Source organism: Prionailurus bengalensis, chromosome C2 (assembly GCF_016509475.1).
Source record: "Prionailurus bengalensis isolate Pbe53 chromosome C2, Fcat_Pben_1.1_paternal_pri, whole genome shotgun sequence".
Taxonomy (NCBI): domain Eukaryota; kingdom Metazoa; phylum Chordata; class Mammalia; order Carnivora; family Felidae; genus Prionailurus; species Prionailurus bengalensis.
The window spans coordinates 108961346-108984353 of record NC_057350.1 but is presented as its reverse complement, the minus strand read 5'-3'; the positions used below and the strand labels follow the sequence as shown (position 1 = coordinate 108984353).

Sequence of the window (23008 nt, the reverse complement as noted above, 5' to 3'; positions counted from 1 at the left end):
AATTTTGAAAGAGCTTTACAAACTGTGTGGAATACTGTTGTGGATAATTGAAATTGTGGAGGATGTGCAAATCTCCCTTTAGCAACTGAGATCACCATTGTTTTTCATTTTACATTCATTTTAAAGTGTGCCAGAATACAGAATAGTCTTCCAGTTATTATCACCCATAAAGAAAAGGCACTCTGCAGAATATATTTTGGAGGTAATCTGTACATGAAAATATGACCAGTGATTATTTCGAATTCTGAATTTCCTGAAAGGGGGAGGGTGAAGAAGAAAATTGCAAACCCTGACTCCATGGTTAATTTTTCTCAGAGGCCAATGTTGTTTTCTCCTCTTTTGGAATTAAGGCTTATTGATACGAGAGGGAGTTTTACTAGTTATGGTTTAAGCATAGAGTGTTGTTATAGCCTTAGTTTTGAGTGATTGTGATTGCTCTTAGGAGTTTTTTGTGTTTTTCTTTAATCTGGCCAAGGGACAATACCATTAGATGATTTCCCAGGAACTCTGTGAAAGAAGACAGAGAGGACTGCATATTAATGATAGTAGAGAGCATATGCTCCTATTTTTTATTTGACTTGAAGAGTGCATTATCTAAAGTAGAGCAAGCTCCTGACTGAACTATACTAGAATAGTTAATTTAGCCAAGTTAGCTCTGGCCTGCACAGCTGTGATGATATAGGAACTAACTCATTATGTGTTATTGATAACACTGGAGAGAGGAGAACAGCTGAAACTTACTGTGCCTTGTGACTTTTTGGTATTTCTTGAATATACACAGCTGGATGAGTTTGAATTTATTTTAAAAATTCCTGCCTAAGAGAAAGAGAGAGCTCCATAAGCAAGAACTGTGTTTGAAGTGACTTTCAAAATGTGTGCCTTCTGCTTTAGGATAAAGCAATCCAGTGAATTATTTTTTGTACCTCTTTATGCTCTATTTACATATGAAATAAAACTAATTGGCTTCTGTCTATACTAATCCAGAGGAGTTACTGGGTCTGTGTAGAGCTATCATGGGAATCAATAGCAATCATCCATTTATTTCCTTTCTGTTTTTTTTGTCAATAAGCAGATTAGACTTTTTGAAGCAGCTGTCACCTGGCTGCAGGTTGGGGTCAGTCTGTTCCTGAAGTATTTATGGTAATGAAAATGAACCTTGCTAAAGCCAAAGATGTATAACTTTTAAATCAGACAGTTGAAGAAAATAGCTTATAAGGTTATCTGGCATGATATAGTATGCATTTTCTTGCATTGACTCTAAAGCTTTTATTTTTTATTATAAATAAGTGGGAAAAAATAATGGTCCATTCAACATTTAAGGCTTCATTCTGCATATGTGGACATGAAAAAGCTGCAATTTGATGAAGTCTGCTATGTTCCTGTATCTCTTTCTTACTTTTACACTAGAATTTCTGGATTCTGGATTTGCATTCTACTATGAAGCAAGTAAATTCATAAATTTTGTCTGTGCATCTCTGATCTAAGTGATCCTTAGTTTTATATTAGGCTTGGGGGCTCTTTCTAAAGGGTGAAACAGTATGGAGCCCGTACAAAACTTGGCTACTCAAGAGATGCTACTAAAATCCAGCCATTTGAGATTATGACTGTTTTCCTATGACATCTTTTATTTCTTATCCTTTGATTTGAGACCACCAGATTCCGCATCCTTTATCTGATTGTAATAATTTTGATCACACTTAAGTTTGTACCTGATGTCCTCTTAATCTAGATCGGCAACCCTTAATAATTACTGGTGTCCTGTTTGAGAGTTGCACTTGCCTTTTTTGTGGAAGGAAAACTTAAGTACATGTGTATATTTTTACAAAGGAAAAAACATACTTGGAGCTATAAGATGATTTTTGATTATTCTGGCACAACTTTATAAGGCTGGTTCTGGTAATTGGATACTGTTAAGTTTTGCAAGAAATTCCCTTCATAAAAGCAGCTGGATTTCTCTTTTAAAATATATCTGGGAGTTTTAAACTAAAGTGAAGTGAACATGAGTGATTTTGTATCTTTGGAAGACACAAGAGTGCTGAGGGTTGAGCCATGTTCTGTTTCATTCTGGGTTTGAAATTTTTAGGTAATAGCTTAAGATCTTGGGTTGAACTGAACTTTGTGACACCATAAACACAAACTGTATAAAGGAATAAAATACTTATGTTCTAAAGTTCACCATTTCTAGGAGCAAACAAGTACCTTTTAGGTATGAGGAACTTTTTTAACAAAATCAGATGTATTATATTTATAGGTTATCTATGGTATTGCTTTCTAGAGTCTAGGAATTATTATGCACAGACTTGCCTCTATTTAAAATCCCTGTAAGTTAAAAAAAAAAATTAAAAAAAAAAAGGGGTCACCTGGGTGGCTCAGTCTGTTAAGCCACTGACTGCTGTTGACTTAGGCTCAGGTCATGATCTCACAGTTCATGAGTTCGAGCCTCGCATTGGGCTCTGTGATGACAGCTCAGAGCCTGGAGCCTGCTTTGGGTTCTGTGTGTCCCTCTCTCTCTCTCTGCTACTCCCCTGCCTGTGCTCTGTCTCTCTCTTTCTCTGTCTCTCTCCCAAAATTAAACATTAAAAAAATATCCCTGTAAGTGTTAAACCTAATCCAGCCCAGTCCCTGATACATGAACTAAAAGCCTTGAAATTCTAATATAAATTCCTTGTTAATAGGGGAATTTAAAATGGCAATGGGTAAGTTCTGAAATACATCCTGAAGTCTGGCAGGGGGAAAAAAAAGGATTTTATGTAAAATAAATTCCATTCAACTTGGTAGTTTATAAATAAGGTTTATATTTGATTTGTGCATAATTACAATATAGCAGTCTTGTGCTAACTATAACCAATTCTGTGATCACTAAGTTAAATTTTAGAAGTTGATGATATTAACACTTTTAATTGTGAAACTTAAAATTTTCCTTGCTGACCTAACCTATTGCTGACCTAACCTGTTGCTAAGACAAGCGTAGAAGGGAGTTAACTAAGCATTCCTATTTGCTGTGTCCACACAACGAAATGTGTCTGTCTCCTTGATCTTTCTCTCTCCTATGTGCTGTTTACTTACTGGCAACACCCACTTGGCCAGTAAAGAACCTTTGCATGGTCATCACGATGAAAGGGTAAGCTCTTATGACAGTGAGAATGCTAATGACTGTTCCCTTTCACATTCTACAGAAACCAGTGATTTGCCAGTATGTGTGCCACAAAATGTGTCAGGAGTGTATTAGAATCTCCCATGACTAAGTTATTTGAGAAAGAGTTCAGGAAATTTGTATTCTTTATGCAAATGGATGTCCTTTATTTGGGCACTATTGCTTCTGGGCAAAAGGAAGGGTTTGTGAATAGTCTTACTTGAACATAGCACTTCTCTTATGACTGGAAAATATGTTTGGGCCATACTTACAGGAATTTCTCTTTGTTACGTTACCTTCTTTCCTTTTTGGATTCAGAGATTTTTAAACTGCCTCTTCTCATTTGACATATAGCCATAGAGTTTAGGTGACCTTCTTTGCTTGAAATTTTTACCAGCACTGAATAGTCAGGGCAAGAACGGCAGCGGTAGGGGCCCAAGGGTGATTTTGCTTGTAGTAGTGTGTGTGCTTTCAGAATCTTGCCTGCACCCTGTGATCTTCACAGCTCCTGCAGCTGATCAGGGCGTGGAGAGGGCAAATGGTACAAAATACTCTAAATATTTCCTGTTGCGGTTGGTTTTTGGTTTCTGACTGTCACCTGGCTTCGCTCTTTCACTTCCAGGCATTGAGAGAATAAAAATAAATGCAGCAGAAATACTAGATTTGCTTTCTGAGGTAATAAAAGAAAGACCTCCTTGAATGGGGGTAGAATATGTGAAACAGAAGGAACTTTGTTTGCTTACTTTCTGATGTTTCGATTGTCCAAATGCTGCCACACATCAGAAAATAATTTAGGCTGTCTATTGATAAAATTGAATCTATCAGAGAAGCTTGGTTTTGTAGAATCCCTCTCCCCTCGAAAAAGTTACTGATTAAAGATCCTTTTGAAAGGTTTTGTGATCATAGTTTATGAAACTTAGATAATTAAAAAAGTATCTCTTAATATGTTTTCTGTAGGGAGTCTTTTGTTTTCCCCCCTTTGAGAAATTTGCTTTAAAAAACTCAGGAAGTGATGAATTCTCTATATGGTTAGATTGCATACATTCAAATCTCTAGTCTTGAGACCTCTCATAATAAGCCATCAAAGTGTATATTTTTAATTTGCTCATTTATCAGTTAATCTGCACTAACCAGGCAAAAAGACAAGGCTAAATTGAGAAAATTCTGAATAAAAACCTTTTTTAAAGGAATTTGTAATTTTAAAAGTCAATCTATAAATTAAGCTAATAGATTGTATCTTACTGGTGGTTATTAGAGGATATATTTTATAATTTTTATAATTATTTCATTTACGTGTAAATGAGTTCTGAATTGTTTGAGGTTATTTGAAAGTAATTTTTAAAGCAATTTTAGCACTTACATACAGTTGATTTTGTAATTAAGTAGAAAAGTTATATAAACAAATATATTTCAGCCCCCTTTCAATGCTGTCAAATTCTATATCCATAAAATTAATCAGTATTGTGCCTTGAGTACATGGCAAACAATTTTTATTGTCTACTTTGAGATAAGATAGAAACTTCACAGTTTTAAAAATATTTCACTTAACAAATGGGATATTTACTCCTCTTCATTAAAAGCCATAACTTCATAATTTAAGGCAGTGTACGATATGATACACATTAAAAAAAAAAAAGTCTGTTATATGCTGTCTATCCCAGCTGTTCTTATAGAAATTAAGTTTCATTTCCTCTTCAGGCCATGGTTGACAAGTATGTCTCCCTTAAGTTACCTTCTAGGAGCCTCAGGACATGTGACTGAACTTGGATAAAAGTTAAGGCTGTATGACATTTCTGATGTCTTCAGAGTGTAAAATTTAATCCCATGTCTCTGTAAATAGATAGCAGTGAGATCTTCTGATCTCATAAGTGTAATTTTATTTATGAAAGATTTTAGGCTTATCCACGTCTTATTAGAAAGTTCTTTTGTGTTCTTTCCTTTGATCTAGTAGTTTTGTAATAAAAACAAGCAAAAAACTTACTTTAGTAAGTTCTTTTCCTCAAGTGAATATTGTAATTTGCTTTTAGTGGTTGCATAGGGCACAGGGGTCTATGGTATTTTTTAAAGGTTTAGGAAACAGTTAGGTGTACTCATGTGTCTTAGTACGAAGGTTTTTGAGAATAAACTGTGTTATGTGTTTGTTTAGTTACCCACCTACTTTTGGAGAATACAGAATTCCGAAAGCTTAAAAATAGTATTCTTTCATGTAGGAAATCTACCTCCCTGCCTTTTTTCTCCTCTTATTTATCCTCTCATTTTTATTTCAGTGTGTTCATTCTAGAATGACTTTAAGACTATAGGTAGATGTCTAACAATTTGTAAATCAGATTTAAGCACACAGATCAGAGTGATTCTAGACAGCATCCATTCACTAATTTTGTGCCATCTCATTCACCTGCTTCCAAGATATCTCAGGAGGTAACAAGGGAGCAGCACATACAGTCAGGATTTTGCTTTACAATGATCACCTTTTTAAAAATTGATTCCCACAAACTCATTGTGAATCATCTTAAAGTGAGGATATTTTTACCCAAAAATCATTTGAAGTACTTACAACCATAAGATAAATCCATGACCCAAGTTTGATGTTAATTGTTTTACGGAGTGAGCTAAGCCTCAGCAATCCTGTCTTGATGAGGTGAGGGTCTCCTTAGAAGTGGATAGATTGAATTGTCAACATTTGATTCTTAGCCTGCCCATAACTACTGAGGGTCGTATGCATCATAATATAAACTTCCAATTTTGATTTGTAGATATGTCTGTGCCTGTAGCTACTCCTGGATATAAGGGGGGAAAATCCAGTTTGTTACCAAGACCCATGTTATAGTGTAGAAGTTAAGTATAGAATTCTAACCTCTGGTAAATATTGAAAGATGTTGGTATGTATGTAAGAATTTATGGATAATTTTTATTTCCTCAGTAACTCTGTGTTATTTATTTGAGTCAGTGTTAGCAAAAATCTTAATTAGTAACAGAATAAATGATGGTTTACTATGTTTCCGAAGCATAAAGTTAGAATGCATAGTCCTCTGAAGTTTAATAACTACACCACTATCACATAATATGTTGGTATTATATATGCCATGGCTTTGATTCTCATCACCTTGTAACATATTTGAAGGGATATGCAAGCTTCTAAATATTCCAGCATTGCTAAATGAGTCCTGGAAACAGCAAAGCCAGGTATCAAAAGTCAACTATATTTTGTGTGTCTGTGAAATTTCTTCAGCAGCAACAAACACGTCGCATCTATCATGCCTGTCTCAAGTCTGTAGCAGAAGACTACCTCATAGTAATAAAATTATTAGAGGACCTATTAAGTGTGTCTAGTTAACTGATTAGGGCAAGTGTTAGTTTGGGATCATAGGTTTATCCTTGTAGAAACCAGTTAATGCTTAGAGGATAGAAGCCAAATTTTGGAAATCTAACCCATCTGATTAAAACTGTACTGAGTAGGCCCAGAAAACTCATTTTTAATTGACCTTTACTAAAATCTGAGTTCTATATTTTATTTGCATCATCTTCCCACTTAAATGTGTTCTACCTCCTGCAATTCCTGTCTCATGTAATGGCACCTTATCCAGTCGTCTAGATCAGAAACTTGAGACACATCCTAGACTCTACGTTCCCTTCAGCCTCACATGTAATCTTATTTTATGTAGTTAGAGTCTAACTCTTAAATACCTCTCAAATCACCCCTATTGTTGCCTCCTTCGTTCTCAGTCATCGTTTGTCTCACGTGCAGTTCTAGTAGTTACAGGTGGTTAAGCATAGAATAATAAATATTAATAATAAACATGCTAATAAGTATTTAGCAAGTAAGTGCCTGTCTCCACCCTTCCCCCTCACCCTTCCCCACCCTCCCCTACCAAAGATAAACAAATCAGTCCTTCATACCACCACTGTTGCAGTGGCTTTTTAAAAAAGGCAAGTCTGAACTTTGTTAAAAATCCACCAGTGAGTCCTATTGCCCACAGAATCAAGTCCTGACCTCTTAACCCAGTATACAAAGCTCTTCATTATCTAGCCCAGCCAAACTATCCAGTCCAGTCTTATCTCTTATCATCCCTCTCACACGCACATAAACCCTGACCTCCCACATGAACTGTATGTACTGCACGCCCTTGGGTCTCTCGTGCCTTGTTTGGTTGGCTTCTACACATGTCAGTCACTCTGCATGTGATGTCTTGCCTCCCATTGTCTTGCTTGATGACCAGCCAGACTTGGCTCCCATTTCATCTATTCTAGAATACCCCCATGATCCCCTTTCCTGACCCTTTTTCCAGCAGAGGTAGGCCCTCTGCCTCTGGTACTCAGAGCACCATTGTGCCACACTTCACACTGTACCACTGGGTTTGCTTCTCTCTTCTTACTGACACTAACCTTTCTTCATCTTATCCCCAGCACAGAGCCCAGTGGTTAATATGTCTACTGAAGATGTTTTTGTTTTTGTCGCATTTCTTTTCTTGGTTTCAAACAATTTGTAAATACAGAGAAATTATCTGAAACAGTTATATTCTTTACTGAGCTTCCAAATGCATAATCCCAAGAACTATTTATCTAACAAACGTCATGTTCTTACTAATTTCTATTTTGTTCAGGAACGTTTTACAAAATAGTTTTGGTTTTCATTACAGCTCTGTTTATTATCATTTACATCATAGGCCCTGTTTACTTTTTTTTTTTTTTTTTGTATTTGCAGTATACATAGAAGACTATACACTGTGGGGCATTCTTTCTGACTTAGTGTGGGTGTTGGTGCTCTATACATAAGACAACATTCTCCAATATTTGTTATCTAATTGGTATGTTGAGATATTTGTTGAGTAGGAGGAAAACGATTTTATAAAGCATCTAAATTATGAGAATGGGTGTTCTTGTCAAAATTTTAAATTAGTTTTGTATCTGGATTCTTACAATGGTATGTGTGGTGTTGTGTTTATTGGTGAAGCACGTGGAAACAGAATTGTTAATACTTCAGTAGTTCAAATTCATTCTTCCCTTTGTAGAAAAATCATCAATCTTTTTACAAGATTTTTGTTCCCGATTTCATCAGATAGGGTTATATCTTGGGTAAGTCAGTACTGATTGAGTTACCCACATGATGTATTTAGCCAAATTTAAATCCTGCACGGTGGCTATCTCCCATACTCAATCTTTTCTGGCTGTCCCTCAGTGGGGATGCCCTTAGGCCAGACAGGGTTTTCAGCTGCCAGGATTTTTCACTCTGCTTTTACAAAGCCTCTCTCTACCTCTGAATCTCTAGCATTGTCTCTCTTGCTCAGTCTTCTCACATCCTGTATTTACTGCTTTGACCCTTTATCACCATCTGCTCAATACTCTAAATTTGCACTCTTATTTGAGGCTCTGAGACTCTGGGCTTCCTCAGTTCATGGCCTGACATCTCTCACATTGCCTATTATATCCTGGTTCACATTCCCTCATCTGTTATGTACCCCTGTTTGAAAGATTTCCATTTCCACCTATTTGCACTGCTCCTGTCCTTCCCTGTCTGCAGTCTTGCAGAAAGCACAGTGCTTGAAGAACTCTTTTCTTGTTCTTCCACACAACCTTTTTCTTACTGGCATTATTTCCTATTATTTAACTGTTCCTAAAATTCTTTCTCTTCAAGAAAGCTATCTTGGATTGGTGCAGTAGAGCCTCTTAATTTTTCCTGACCTTTTTCCATTCCTGAGCACCAGTAACTGCCTTATGTCCCATAATGAATGCTGCCATTCCTGGACACCAGTTACCTCCTCTCCCATCATGCTGCATGCCTACTCTTTGTCCTCTCATTCCCAGGATGTATTTGCCACTGATAAGTTTGGATAGGCAGATGTACCGACTCTTTGGTTTTATGTTTTGTTAGTTATTTCTCTCTTGAAGCCCCTAGAAGCCAGGAACTACATCTGTTTAATTCTTTGTGTATTGCCTAATACAGCCCACCATCACTATTATCACACATACATGACTCATAACTGCTTTCTCATAATAGGAAACAATGGTTTGATAAGGAAAAGTGGTGTATGTTGAAAATTTGGCATCTGTACTGCATGCATTTTCTACTGATGCAGATGGAGGAGAAAAGAAACTCTTGGCTTTGGATTTTTGAAGCATTCCCTGTTTAAGGGAGAGCAGGTGGTAAAATTAATCTTATAAAAAGATAATTTAATGTTTTTCAAATTTGTTGTTTTGTCTCTGCAAAGTCTAGAAAAGCATATTGAAAATCAAATAGAGCTAAAACAGTACTTTGATACATCAATCCAAAGAACAGTTGATTGTAGTAAATTAGGATTTGTCATAGAAATTTCATAATGCCCAATGGACTGAAATGCACAGAGGATGTGGCAAAAGCTGCAGTTTTAGATGTCTTTCTCATGCAAATCATTATCTATGAAGTCTTAATAATACAAGCTTAAACAGAAATTGCTAGAGTGATGTCCAGAATAAAATCTGGTACTTGAACAGCAAAAAGCATTGGCTGTTTATAATGCATATTAACATAATAACTGCTGTTCTAAGAATTCCTTTTTTTTTTTTTTTTAATTTACTTATTTTGAGAGAGTGTAAGCCTGGAAGGGACAGACAAAGAGGAAGAGAGAATCCTAAGTAGGCTCTGCGCTCAGTGCAGAGCCAGACGTGGAGCTCTGTCTCACAGCCGTGAGATCATGACCTGAGCGGAAATCAAGAGTCAGATGCTTAACCAGCTGAGCTATCCAGGTGGCCTGTTCTAAGAATTCCTTAAAATACTGAGGATTTAACTCATAATTGGAAACAGTTACTGGGAGATAAACTTAAAGTGGAGAAAATCTGTTTATGTACTGGAAACTATGTTAAGAGGGAGAAACAGGTTATTATTTCTCTGCTCAATGAAATCAGACTCTCCTAAAATTAAGTGAAAATTGTTTAAAGCAATTTGATGTGAAGTTTAATTAGGTATAGGAGTTGCAGTTTTCAATGTTTCTTTTTTTTTTTAAGAATTTTCCAGAAACAACTTTTCCTTTTGACTTAAATATCCTTATTTAACATAAATAATTTTAAACAAAGAAATGTCCAAATGTAATTTTAAACTACATTTTATTGTTTTATTCCCATTTTACACTTAATTAAAAGAATATGTTCCTCTCCTCTCTCTCAAAATAAATAAAACTTTTAAATATAAATGTTCCTTTTAAGATCATATCCTACTATTTAGGTCTTTCTTTCTTTCTTTCACCTGTTTCTTTCTTTCTGTCTTTTCCTCTTTCTAAAGAAACATACTGCTTTTTACAAGTTATGTGCTTCGTGGCACCATTAGTTGGATAGATGACTTAGTTTTTGTTTTGTTTTGTTTTCAAATAGAACCTGTTTCAAAAATTATGAACACTAAGATGAAGGGTGGGAAATAGATTTTCTTGCCCTGACGTTTGCCAGGGGTGTTATCGAGATATGTTATTAGGTATTAATGAAAAAAAAGCTAGAGCACTGTCATAGGTTTGGAAGGATACTTTATAGCCCTCATCATGGTACTTGAGTATTTACCTTAGCATACAAAAGGGACTGAGGAATGGCTGTAGTAAGTAAATTGTTTGGCCTTGTGTAACTGAGTTTTTTTCCCAGCATTTGACCACAGAATGCTTTTTACGGGGAATACCCATTCACAGTCCTTGAAGCAAGTGTTCCAAGAGCAGAATTTGGAAAGTGTTGTACTAATCAACAAAACCCATAGGTCAAAATTAATAGTTTTCAAAATCCTAATTTATGGCAAGGAAATTAGTTAATTAATGGGAATATTTGTTCAGACACCTGGATTTCACATGAACTAGTAGTCATTGTGAGTGCTACTGGATCTGGAGTATCCTGTGAGTTAGAGGCATCCATTTAGAAATCTGTTGTGGAAAGGGTAGAAAAATGAAGGAATGTGTTTAGAAACTTGGTCACTCTGCTGATACCTATGATGTTACTTTAGGATATATTTTATTTTTCATGTTTTCTTAGGAACAATTTGAAACATACAAAAAGAGAGAACAATACAATGAATATTTTTCTGGTTCCTTAAAATAATTGTTCAAATGCTTCAAACACTAGAGGAAGTTTCATTAAAAAAGGACAAATGTTTTAATGAGACCATCCATTATAATTCTTAAATGATCTTGATTCATACAGTGAGATTTCCTCCTGACAGTACTGAGATATTTATCAAGTGCTGATTCAGCAGCAGCAGACCAGATAACAAAATGACAAAAATATTCTTATAACTAAACTTAATAGTAATCCAAACTGTTTTTCTCTTCATGTTATACCAACTTTTCTTTTTCCCTTCAGGATAAAAGATAGTATTGATATTGGGTAGAATAGCAATGCTGGTCTCATCTGGGGTCTTTTTATTTTTTCCTTTTTTTTCCTGTCTTTTTTTTTTAAGTTTTATTTGTTTATTTTGAGAAAGAGAGAGCAAGTGGGGTAGGGGGCAGAGAGGGAGAGGGAGAGGGAGAGGGAGAGGGAGAGGGAGAGAGAGAGAGAGAGAGAGAGAGAGAGAGAGAGAGAGAGAGAGAGAGAATGAGAGAGAGAATGAGAGAGAGAGAATCTAAAGCGAGCTCTGTGCTGTCAGCCCAAACTGTGAGATCATGACTTGAGCCAAAATCAAGAGCTGGATGCTTAATCAATTGAGCCACCCAGGTACCCCTTTCCTGTCTTTCATCAGGCAATATTATATATTCCTGTATTGGCTTAGGTAAACTGATGCCTCTGAAAAAAGGGCAGCCTTCAACAGAAGTTTCTTTTGTTTCACTTCCGGCTTTTTATGTCAGCTTCATCTTAAAACTGACCCCCTGATTGTCTGAGACCAGGGTTTAGTTCTTCCCACTGTAGGGAGGGTGGGATTATGTTGATTGGTTTAGGTCAGTGACTGTGGGATAGCAGCAGTCCTACCATAACTCCATGGCCTGGAACTTTTGGTCTTGTTAAGAGAAAGCATGTAGAAAATGAGGAAACCAATAATATCCTTTTACTCCAAATAAGACAAGTTTTGAAAATTCTACAACATGCTCTACTACATATTTTTAATGTTTGATGAGATGTTTAGACATTTCTATTTTGCCAATGTATTAACAGTTCTTTTTGGGGGGGTTCTTTTTAGAGGACAAGAATTTTGGGCAGATTTGAATGCCATGAATGTGTATGAAACAACTGAATTTGACCAACTACGAAGGCTGTCCACACCACCCTCTAGCAATGTAAACTCCATTTATCACACAGTCTGGAAGTTCTTCTGTAGGGACCACTTTGGATGGAGAGAGTATCCTGAGGTATTTATAGGTTCTTTTTCCAAAAAGTACATTAAAAATTTTTTTGCCTTTCAGTGTCCTTTCTTTCTTCCTTTACAACAGTATCAAAGAGCTTATTGATGTAAAATTGAGTGTTATTGATACAAGTAACATTATTCTGTCTTGCTTTTCTGAAGATGTATTTCTTTCCATTAATCTTCTGGAATACGTAAATACAAACCACTATTATCAAAGAGGTAAAATGTTTTCCCCAATATCTTATACTATAGAGACCAAGTAGTTATATTGGTAAGTACTCAAACTCAGTGCCTTTTTGGAATAATTTTAATGAGATGAGCACTGGTGTAAGTCTGGCTATTTCTAGCTCCTGGGCTCGTGGTCATTGGATCATGTGTTACACTTAGCATTTCGGAAGTCTGACGGGAAACCAGCACTCTTAAGCCCCTGTAAGAAATACTTGACAATGTTTATTTAGCTGTGGTCAGGCAAATCAGTCATTTAAAATTCTGGCATATGCGTCCTTAGTCTGAGATGGTAAGAATAGCTCATCAATCACAAAGTAAGGTTTTCAAAATGATGGTGGCTTTACTTTGCCTCTGAATGAGACTTCTGAGTCAGTTTTAAAAATGATGAAATGGGCTTTAGAGATTAACTTCACATTCCAAAGATCTGACTTATTTAATTTGATTAAATTCATTTCCAGCATTACAAAAAGGGAGAACTGATTTCTTTACCCTTAGGTTTTATTTTTTAAGGCAATAACAAAAGAAAACTACCTAATATGTTAATTGCTTAATAATACACAATGGAATTAAAATTTCTGAGACTCTCTTAAGTAGTCACTAGTATCTGATACCTTCCATGGAGAATAAGAAGCTCTTTAAAATGTGTTCTCAGAATACTTGGGCTGTCCCTGTGTTTTTCCTCTGAAAGATTTCTTGGGTTTAGAACTTAACTAGTTTATTTGAACTGTATACACTATCATCTTTAATCCTCTTCTGAAAATTCCCGTAAGAAATATAAACAAAAAAATCTCTAGGACATTGTTAAGGCCTCAAACTAGAATAGAGTAGTTCCCTGGGCCTCAATGTTTCCTATGTTGGACTGTGATCTTCTGAGGAGAGAGCGTCTTTCTATTCTGCATCTTTGCCCCCTATTCCCTCCCCAAAAATCCTGTGTGTAAAGGGAATTAATTTGACCGCCGGTACTTTATTGAAACTTTACTGATGTTAACAGCAAGGTTAGCTATTTTTGCCTTTCTAGTAACATTTTTCATATTTCATAGTGATTGCTTTTTTCTAACTTTTTTTTTCTTTACCTTCTGTTTTCTGCTCCAGTCTGTTATTCGATTGATTGAAGAAGCCAACTCTAGGGGTCTGAAAGAGGTCAGATTTATGATGTGGAACAACCACTACATCCTCCACAACTCATTCTTCAGGAGAGAAATAAAAAGGAGACCCCTCTTCCGCTCCTGTTTTATACTGCTTCCATATTTACAGTAAGTGTCCAGTGGAATGCCTAATCTTTACTCTTATTTTATGTAAATGTACAACTGAATGCCAAAGAGTAAAAGATTTTAAGAGACTAACGTGGTTATTACTTCGAGAATGTGAAATTTTGAGTTATTCAGTGGGTTTAAGTCTTTAAAGAGTAGCATTCAGATAAGCTACAATTAACCTCACTAAAAGAGTGATTATCCAATTGGTTTTTTGAACTGAAAAGCAAATAGAAGTAACATTTTTACACAATTAAAAGTAATTATATCTGGAATGAGGCAGTTTGCATTTGTGAAGACTGAGTTTCCTGATGATGTCTTTCCATGTAATGGGACTACTTCCTAGTCCAGGTAAACTGCCAGGACAAGTAGGGAGAATCCTCCAAGGTTGCTTTCTCCCATTCTTCCTTGAGTGAATTTTCTTGGGAAGAATCCTTTTCAAATAATTTGCATTCTCATGTGCTAGGTAAGGCCCACCTTCCTGTAACACTCACTAAAATTACCTGTCCTATTTCTAGGTTGAGACTGAACTCATCCTTCTGAATTATAGGTGAGCTCTTCTTCCATTTTCCCAAGTGCCATTTCTTTTTCCCCACCTCTAAATAGCCCACTGGCACATCTCCATAGATGCCAAAAAGGTGGAGCATGTTACCAATAGCATAGCCATCTTTGAAAGTTAGTAACTCTAGGGAAATCGTTATGTACTCTCGTCAGATATACCATATTTAGAACCCGACTTTTAAAATGATACTAGGTTTACTTGGTTTTATGGACTGGGGAAGCCTAGCGTAATACTGGTTTTTCTCTTCTACCAATCTTAGAGATGCTGTTTTTATATTCTTACTAGTTTTTTTTTTTTAATTTCAGTCTCAAACTGTTTTTCCCAGATTATGACAGAATCTTAATGATTCTAATTATGAGATTGCAAAGGGAACATTAAAAACAAAATGCAAAAAAAAAAAAATACAAATGAATAAAAATCCCTGAAATGCTCAGTATCCAAAAGCAATTTTTAGTAATGCTGATTTTAGAAATGCATATTGGCTTGGGGTAAATGTGTGCTTTCTTTCTAGTCCAAGTGTGAATTATTTTACCTTGTAGGTTTCTTTTCTTTTTTTTTTTTTTTTTTTTAGAATCTAATAAAAATGCCATTTCTGTGATTTCACTAGCACAGCTGGAGATAGTGTCAGCGTCCGGTAGTTAGGAACATATTGTCCTCCTAGTGAGACGGTAGAACTCATTAGTGGGACCAGCAGCTTGGCATGCTGAGCCAATCAAGCAAGATGTAGCTTCTGAGTGAGAGTAAGAATGCTCACCCGAGTACTGCATTGTTGGGGGGGGGGTTTACAGAACATGATTTGAACATGATTTGTTTCAATCCTAAAACAAGTAATTGTAGAATAACCCTTCCCCCTTTCTTTTTAAACTTAGGCTTACTTTGTAAAAGTACGAACTATAAACGTCACAAATTTGGCACCTTACTATTTATAACATAGGCTTAATAAGAGAACAAAGAAATTCACTCTATTTTTTCTTCTTTTTCCTTTTTAAAATTTCCTATTTTAGTCTTCTTGTCTGGAACAGTGATAATCAGGTATAAAGTAAGAGCTTAGCAAATCAAAGAGATTATGTAGACACTTGAGTGAGAAAAGAGCAAAGCAGCAGCAAGTTCATCAGAGTGGAATCGGTAAATGCAGCCCTTCAGTTCCTGTCTGCCCTAGAGTCTGGAGCTGTGGGGCACTTAGACTGGCCTAGTGGGAAGAAAATAGAGGCCGATTAGTTTCAAAAAGCAGACTGCAGGGATGCATAGGTGCTTCAGTAAGTTGAGCTTCCGACTCTTGATTTTTGGCTCAGGTCACGACCCCAGGATCCTTGGAATCAGCCCCATGCCAGGCTCTGTGCTGTGTGTGAAAACTGCTTGTGATTCTCTCTCTCTCCCTCTGCCATGCTCCCCCACTCCCTTTCTCTCTCTCTCAAATAAAAAAAATTTTTTAAAAGGCAGACTGCAAAAATAGATGTGAGAGAGACCACAATTTTAATCTTATTAGCCAGGAAGAAAGTTTTGTTTTTAAGTAAAATACAGACAGTTAAATTAAAACATAGGTGTCAAAAAGGCTACAGTTCTCAGTGAATCAGAGATGCCTAAGAATTGGGAATGCCAGAATAAGAGAGGTGGGGAGAGAAGACTTAATCTATGAATTTCCTGCAAATTTGGCTCTTTATAAATGAGAATTTCCCTGGGGGTGCTTTTTATTCCCTTCAGTTTTATTGAGCTGTAACTGGCATACACCTCTGTCCTTTTAAGTTTAAGGTATATAGCATAATGACTTAACATACATATATATTGCAAAAATGATTACCACAATCAGGGTTAGTTAACATCCATCACCTCATAGTTACAAAGAACATATTTTTTTTTCTTGTGCTTGCTGCTTTTTAATGAGGCTGATAAGAAGGAGCTTATTCTTTTAATATTATTGGAATACTTGAGCGAGGCAGCATAAGCAAACAAATCTCAGATTTAGAGGTTTAGGAGTTCATTTCAGCTGAAAAGACATCTATCCGGTGCAGTCACCGCATGGTCATGGGAAAGCCTGATAGAGTTTCTTTGACTACTCCTCAAAAAGGATAAAATAAATTAATATTTACGTCATCATTAAAAGCGGGTTAGGAAACATCTTTTGAAGTGGCAAGGGGAGTGAAAGAGAGTGTGAAAGATGACCTTGGATTCTGAAAATCCATTCTTCAGAGGTCCTGAAGGATAAATTCTATACCCTTCAACTTTGCCTGGTACAGCACTGTGAAGCACGCAGTATGTCATTGGAATACTCGTGAGCTAAATATGAACTCGACATCCCTAGAAAATAAAGCCACGTTTGTAACTGTGCTTGGAATATGTATTTCTAACCTATAGCAACTGGAGTATAGAAGTCCATCAGACAACTGTCTATCTGCATTTTTATGTTTCAACCTAATTGGGATGTTGGCTTGTTAAAAGTAAGCATCTGTAGGTAGGAATGGATGATAAAATCTAATTTAATGTTTTAGGATGGCTAGGATTTATTTACACAGGCTCATCTTTAAGTATGTGAGTCTTCTATGGTCAGTGCCAGGTTTTCAGTACAGCTGTGACAGCAGCCTAAAACCTATTTTGGGCAGAGTGGTTTGGGAGAATCTTCCCTTCCTTCCTCAACTCAGAAACCTCTTTTGGTAACTTCAATCCCTAATAATACTGGAAAACCTGGTAGGCTGGAACTTACTCTCTTTGTAGAGCAGGAATAGAGGGAACAGCTAAAAATAAGGAGCTTATACTCTATGTTTCCTTTCTCCAGAGTAGTGATGGCTTTTTAAGGAGTTACAGACCTTTCAGAATCTGATTAAAGCAGTGGGGCCTCTCTTCAGAAGAATGTGCCAGTGAATGAAGGCTCTGGAGGAATCTGTCAGGGATTTATGAAAATGCTCCAGAGGACAAGAACTATTGTGCCTCTGCCATGAAGATTGGAACAACCAGTGCCCCTTTAAGTTGACCCCCGAACTTAAAAGCACCTAGGGATTCTGTAAGCCCTGGCTCTATCCAGACCTTCTCTGTGTCTCACAGGGACTTTCAGGCATAATAAGTTGTAGGTACAGTGACTTGAAGGGGACGGGTGTTAGAGGAGGCAGTTGTGCTTCTGTAGCTTTTAGCTTTTTAACAAGCCATCTCTTAAAAGTCAAAAAACTGTGTGGTGTGGTGGTGGTGGTGGGAGTCAGGCAAACCTGAGTTGCAACCATGGTATACATCCATCACTTTCAAGCCTTAGGGGAGAAATTATATCTATATCTATGTATCTATATATCTATATCTGTATCTATATATCTATATATGTATGTATATGAATTGTGAAGTTTATAGAAGTAGAGAATGCTGCATCTATAAACTATGATAGATAGGCCTGGGTTCAAATCCTGTCTCTGTTCTTTGCTATTATGCTAGCAGGATCTTTATTTGAAAAGTATGGATAACCAAGCCATCTTGTAGGGTAGTGATACTGTGTGTAAAAAGCCTGTCCATAGGATGTGCTTATTACTGTAAGGTGGCTGTGATTATGAGGAGGGTGATGGTAATATATGCTCTTGGAGACTATTTGCATGTTCATTCAGAGTTGTAACCTCTGTGTCACAAAGCTCTTTTGAAAATTTTAGTTTCTTAATCCGTTTGGCACACTCACTGCTTCCTTGTGACCACACTGTGCTGATGAGTGTTATAATACCCTGACCCTGAATCTGGGTCTCAGGGCCAGGATTTCCTATCCCTCTGATTCTTCCCTTTTCCTCTGTTTTGAAAATGGCCAAAAAAATATAACTTAAATTTAAGCATTTAATTGGGCAGGAATAAGTAACCATCAAGCTGCTACTTATCTAAGCATATCTTTCGAAATGTAAAGACCTGAATTGTTAAAGGTTCAAGAATATGCATTCTGGTGTCTAGAGCTTAAAGATAATTAGCTCAATCTTAAGCACACCTAAAGCTATAAAATTTGAATAGAGTTGATGGTTTTCTTGTTATGGGATATTGAAAAATGAAGCAAAAGCCAAATGTCAGCTTTCAGTGCCTACTCCATTGATTTTTGTTTGTTTCTACACAAAGAGTATAAGCTTTTTTATTTTTAATATCTTATGTCATCTTCCCCTGCCTGCCTTACTTTGTCTCCCCGTTATTCTGCTCCCCCCACCTACATAGCCTTTAGTAATGGCACATTTTTGCTTAGTACAGCAAAGTTTGAACAATGCATATAAATTGTCGTTCCCTTGAAACAGTTTCTTTAAGTGTATAGGCAAAAGAGGAGTCCAAGATTCAGAAAGTAAAGATATTTATAAATTGGCTCTTGCTTGCTTGCCTTGTAGCAGTACATTCCAGAGTTTTCTCCACCAGGAGGAGACCAGGAAGAAGCTAATAATAGGTTATCTGTATACAGGCAGTGTTACTCTAAGTTTTTTTTCTTTAATACATAGCATTTTCTATATTGTTTTTTGAATAAGCATTTAAGCTATACAAATTATTAGATATTGCTATAGAGCACTGTAATGTGAGATGTGCTTATCTCTGAATGTTTTACATTGACATTCCTTCCTCTCCCTTCTAGGACACTTGGTGGTGTTCCCACACAGGCTCCTCCACCTCTTGAAGCAACCTCCTCATCACAGATTATCTGCCCAGATGGGGTCACCTCAGCAAACTTTTACCCTGAAACTTGGGTTTATATGCATCCATCTCAGGACTTCATCCAAGTGCCTGTTTCTGCAGAGGACAAAAGTTATCGAATCATTTATAATCTTTTTCATAAGACTGTGCCTGAGTTTAAATATAGAATTTTGCAAATATTGAGAGTCCAAAACCAGTTTCTTTGGGAGAAATATAAAAGGTGAGTCAGCAGTATGAAAAGTTCAAGAGAACTTTTCTTAATGTAGCTAATGACAAATGCAGAACATAATAGTAAAGACTTTCACAAAACCTAATATGTTCGTATTTTTTCATATATTAACTCGCATATACTCCTCAAACCGACCTATAAGTAGGATTGTTGCAGTGTACATTTTACAGAGAGGAAACTGAGTCATATAAAAGTTCAGTAACTTCCCACATGTTATACAGCTAATAAGATATGTGCTAGAGTTTGAACCCCGGCAGTCTAACACCAGAGGCTTTGCTCTTAATCACCTGACTGTGCTGCCTCTCAAATAACAAATGTGGTACAAAAAGAATACATGCAGATTTGAGGAATCTCGGAATTAAGAGACCCTCAGGTTAGTGGAATTAGACAAAGAAGCCATCCTGAGAAGGTAAGTCTGTGAGCTAGATTTGAAATGGAAGAGAAAGCAAGTGAACAGGTGTTGGGGAAAAAAAATGAAAGGGCTTTTCTTGTCTGCAGTGGAAAAGATAAGTGTACACTTTTAATACGATCGTTGATGACATTGTGCCCTTGAAAACTACTTTAACACTTCCTCCCCATTGAAACCATAAAGAGAAGTTTATGACTATGTCTTGCCTATTAAATTGATATGTACCTTCCTTTTTCTGAATCCCCTGCCCACTGTTTGCATTAGGAAAAAGGAATATATGAACAGGAAAATGTTTGGCCGTGACAGAATAATAAATGAGAGACATTTATTTCATGGAACATCCCAGGATGTGGTAGATGGAATCTGCAAGCACAACTTTGACCCTCGAGTCTGTGGAAAGCATGCTACAATGTTTGGACAAGGCAGTTACTTTGCAAAGAAGGCAAGCTACTCTCATAACTTTTCTAAGAAGTCGTCCAAAGGAGTCCATTTCATGTTTCTGGCCAAAGTGCTAACTGGCAGATACACGATGGGCAGTCATGGCATGAGACGGCCCCCTCCTGTCAATCCTGGCAGTGTCACCAGCGACCTGTATGACTCTTGTGTGGATAATTTCTTTGAGCCTCAGATTTTTGTCATTTTTAATGATGATCAGAGTTACCCTTATTTTGTTATCCAATATGAAGAAGTCAGTAACACTGTTTCCATTTGAAAAATCTTGGTACGGTTAAGTTATTTGATCTGAACTCAATCCAGCGTTTGTAGCAGGTTTTGGATGGGTAGGACAGAGTGGGAACAGCATTGGACATTAATAGGGCACTTTTAAGACCCCTTTTTTTAAGTGCTAGAAAGTGAAAATTTTTTAAAGAAAAACACAAGTTTTAAAATGACCACTTATTCTTTAATTATTTACTAATTGTTGTTAGTGTACTCAGTGTGGAAAAGACTAAAGATTGCATTCTCTTTTTATTCACACTTGTACATATAGGCAGCAATGGTATTAGGAGCATTTAAAAAAAAACAAAAAAGAAAGAAACTGAACAGCCTAACTAATTAAATGTGACTTAAGCCTGGTAGAAGTTTGGCCAAATGAAATGGAGGCTGTGAGCAAGGTGAGGATTCTATTTATTTATAATGATAAAACTGACTGGAGCTGGTACTACCACACTTCTTCCCTGTCCAAAGCATCACCTGTGGTGTGGGATAAGTTCACGAAATTCTGGTGGGTGGAAAGAAATTTTTATTTTCTATCAGCAGAACTGAAATGTATCGCCCGGCCAGAGAGCGACGACTTTAATTGTTCTCCAGAGTTTGCCATCAAGTGAAAAAAAGAAACCATTTGAAAAATTTTTGTCACCAGCAAAATTTTTCACTAACTGGTTATATAAAACATGATTATTGTGTTGTTAAACTTCAGCCTTAGAAAACTCAGTCTCTTCCATTATCATCTACCCCAATCTGAAGGAGTTGGGCAGCTAGTTTGGTTAAAGCCAGTCCTGAGGATTAATAGTATTACTTTATTTTAGAGTTCCAGACCTAGGCCCTGACTGAAGGTTTTAGAGAAGGGAAGTTACATCTATAACTGAATTGATAAGGTTTATGACTGTGCTTTGCACAAAGTAGACTCTCAAAAGTATTTATTGGCTTGGAAATGATGTTAAAGGTGGTTATCCCACCCCTGTGCCTGCTCTGCCAGATGCAGCCGGGTTCCCTGGCTGACTCTGTACTTTACACTACTTAATAGAAACACAAACTGGGAAATTGTGCCACTGGCCCAGCTGGAGCGACGTTAGGCGCGTATGCTAATGCCTCACTTCAGAGAGTTAGCAGCCAGGTATACTTTGCCTTTAGCAAAGCAAATACCTGGATTGGTGGAAGTGGTTGTTCACAAAAGAATTCACCATGGAATTCTTTCAGATACCAAGCTCTCCTAGTCTGTTTGTGGTTATTTCATTTACACAAAACTTTTCAGGAACTCCTGTGTTGTTTAAAACAAGATATATCTATACTGATGTCTCAGTGAATCGGTCTGTTTAAGCACTTATCAGGGCTTCCACACAATTATTTATTTTGCCCTAGTTGATCTTGTTGTTTGCTGCCATTGGCATGAAACAGCCAACTGGCTGTTACAGTTGTTCTTTCATTCAATTATAACTTGTAAACCAGTGATTCCCAATCTTTTTCAAGTTAAGACACCTTACCATTGCTTCTTTGATTTTATGAAACTTGTTCCTTTTTTTCTCCTTAAAGGAAAATAAAGCTTTATGACATATTTATTTTTTTAATAAAACTAAGCAAAAATAAAAGTTCTGGTAATTCTTTAAAACTTTTTGTTGTTGTTTTGGTTCCATTTAAGGTGACCGAATTCAGCACATAGTGGATGATCTGTAAATGCTGGTTGATTGGTTGAATGAATGTGTGATTCACTAAATGAACAGACCCAACCAGAACCTGCTACTTAAACTTTGGTGCTCTAGGAATCAGCAGAAACTCTGTTAGCTAGGAGTCAACTGTAAGTGACAAGAGAAGAGTGAATATTTTATTTTGCAGGTAAATATTTGAGGAAAAGGGAAACAGCTATATATCAGCAAACAGCTGTAGTGAAAAATATGGGCAGGTTGTTCCCCATCAACAGGTGCTGAAGGAAATAATATGAAGAGGAATATAGAAATCTTGTCAGCTGTCAAGCACCTTAGCTTTTAGCCAACTTGATTAAAAAAGTTTTTTTAAGTTTATTTATTTTGAGAAAGCATGCACACATGTCTCATGCACAGGGGAGAGTCAGGGAGACTCCCAAGCAGGCTTTGCACTATCAGAGGCTGTCCACCCAGAGCCTGAAGCAGGGCTCAAACTCACAAACCATGAGATCATGACCTGAGACAAAACCAAGAGTCAGATGGTCAACCGAGTGAGCCACTCAGGGTCCCCTCAGCCAACTTAATTTATCCTGTGGTTAAGATTTCCAAGGAGAAGCTGCAAGCTCCTTGAAATATTCCAATGTCACACAATCCTATAGACAGGAAGGGTTTTTTTATTATATGCAAAGTTTATAAAGATTGGATCCTTTGTTTTTTTGTTTTTTAAATTTTTTTAATGTTTGTTTTTGAGAGAGACAGAACGTGAGCAGGGGAGGGGCAGAGAGAGAGAAGGAGACACAGAGTCTGAAGCAGGCTCCAGACTCTGAGCTGTCAGCACAGAGCCCGACATGGGGCTCGATCTCGCGAACCGCAAGATCATGACCTGAGCCGAAGTTGGACACTTAACGACTGAACCACCCAGGCACCCCAATATTGGATC

General features: G+C 36.9%; 1 protein-coding gene across 1 annotated transcript in view; it reads left to right on the top strand.

Moving 5' to 3' along the window:
- LOC122491813 (TCDD inducible poly(ADP-ribose) polymerase) overlaps positions 1-20722 on the top strand; it is a 29044-nt gene extending 8322 nt beyond the window's left edge. Inside the window, exons 3-6 of the mRNA XM_043595051.1 lie at positions 12249-12417; positions 13734-13894; positions 19015-19293; positions 19976-20722. Of these exons, the coding sequence (XP_043450986.1) occupies positions 12249-12417; positions 13734-13894; positions 19015-19293; positions 19976-20423 (1057 nt within the window). The 3' untranslated portion in view covers positions 20424-20722. The remainder of the gene's footprint in view (positions 1-12248; positions 12418-13733; positions 13895-19014; positions 19294-19975) is intronic.
- The last annotated feature ends 2286 nt before the right edge of the window (positions 20723-23008 follow it).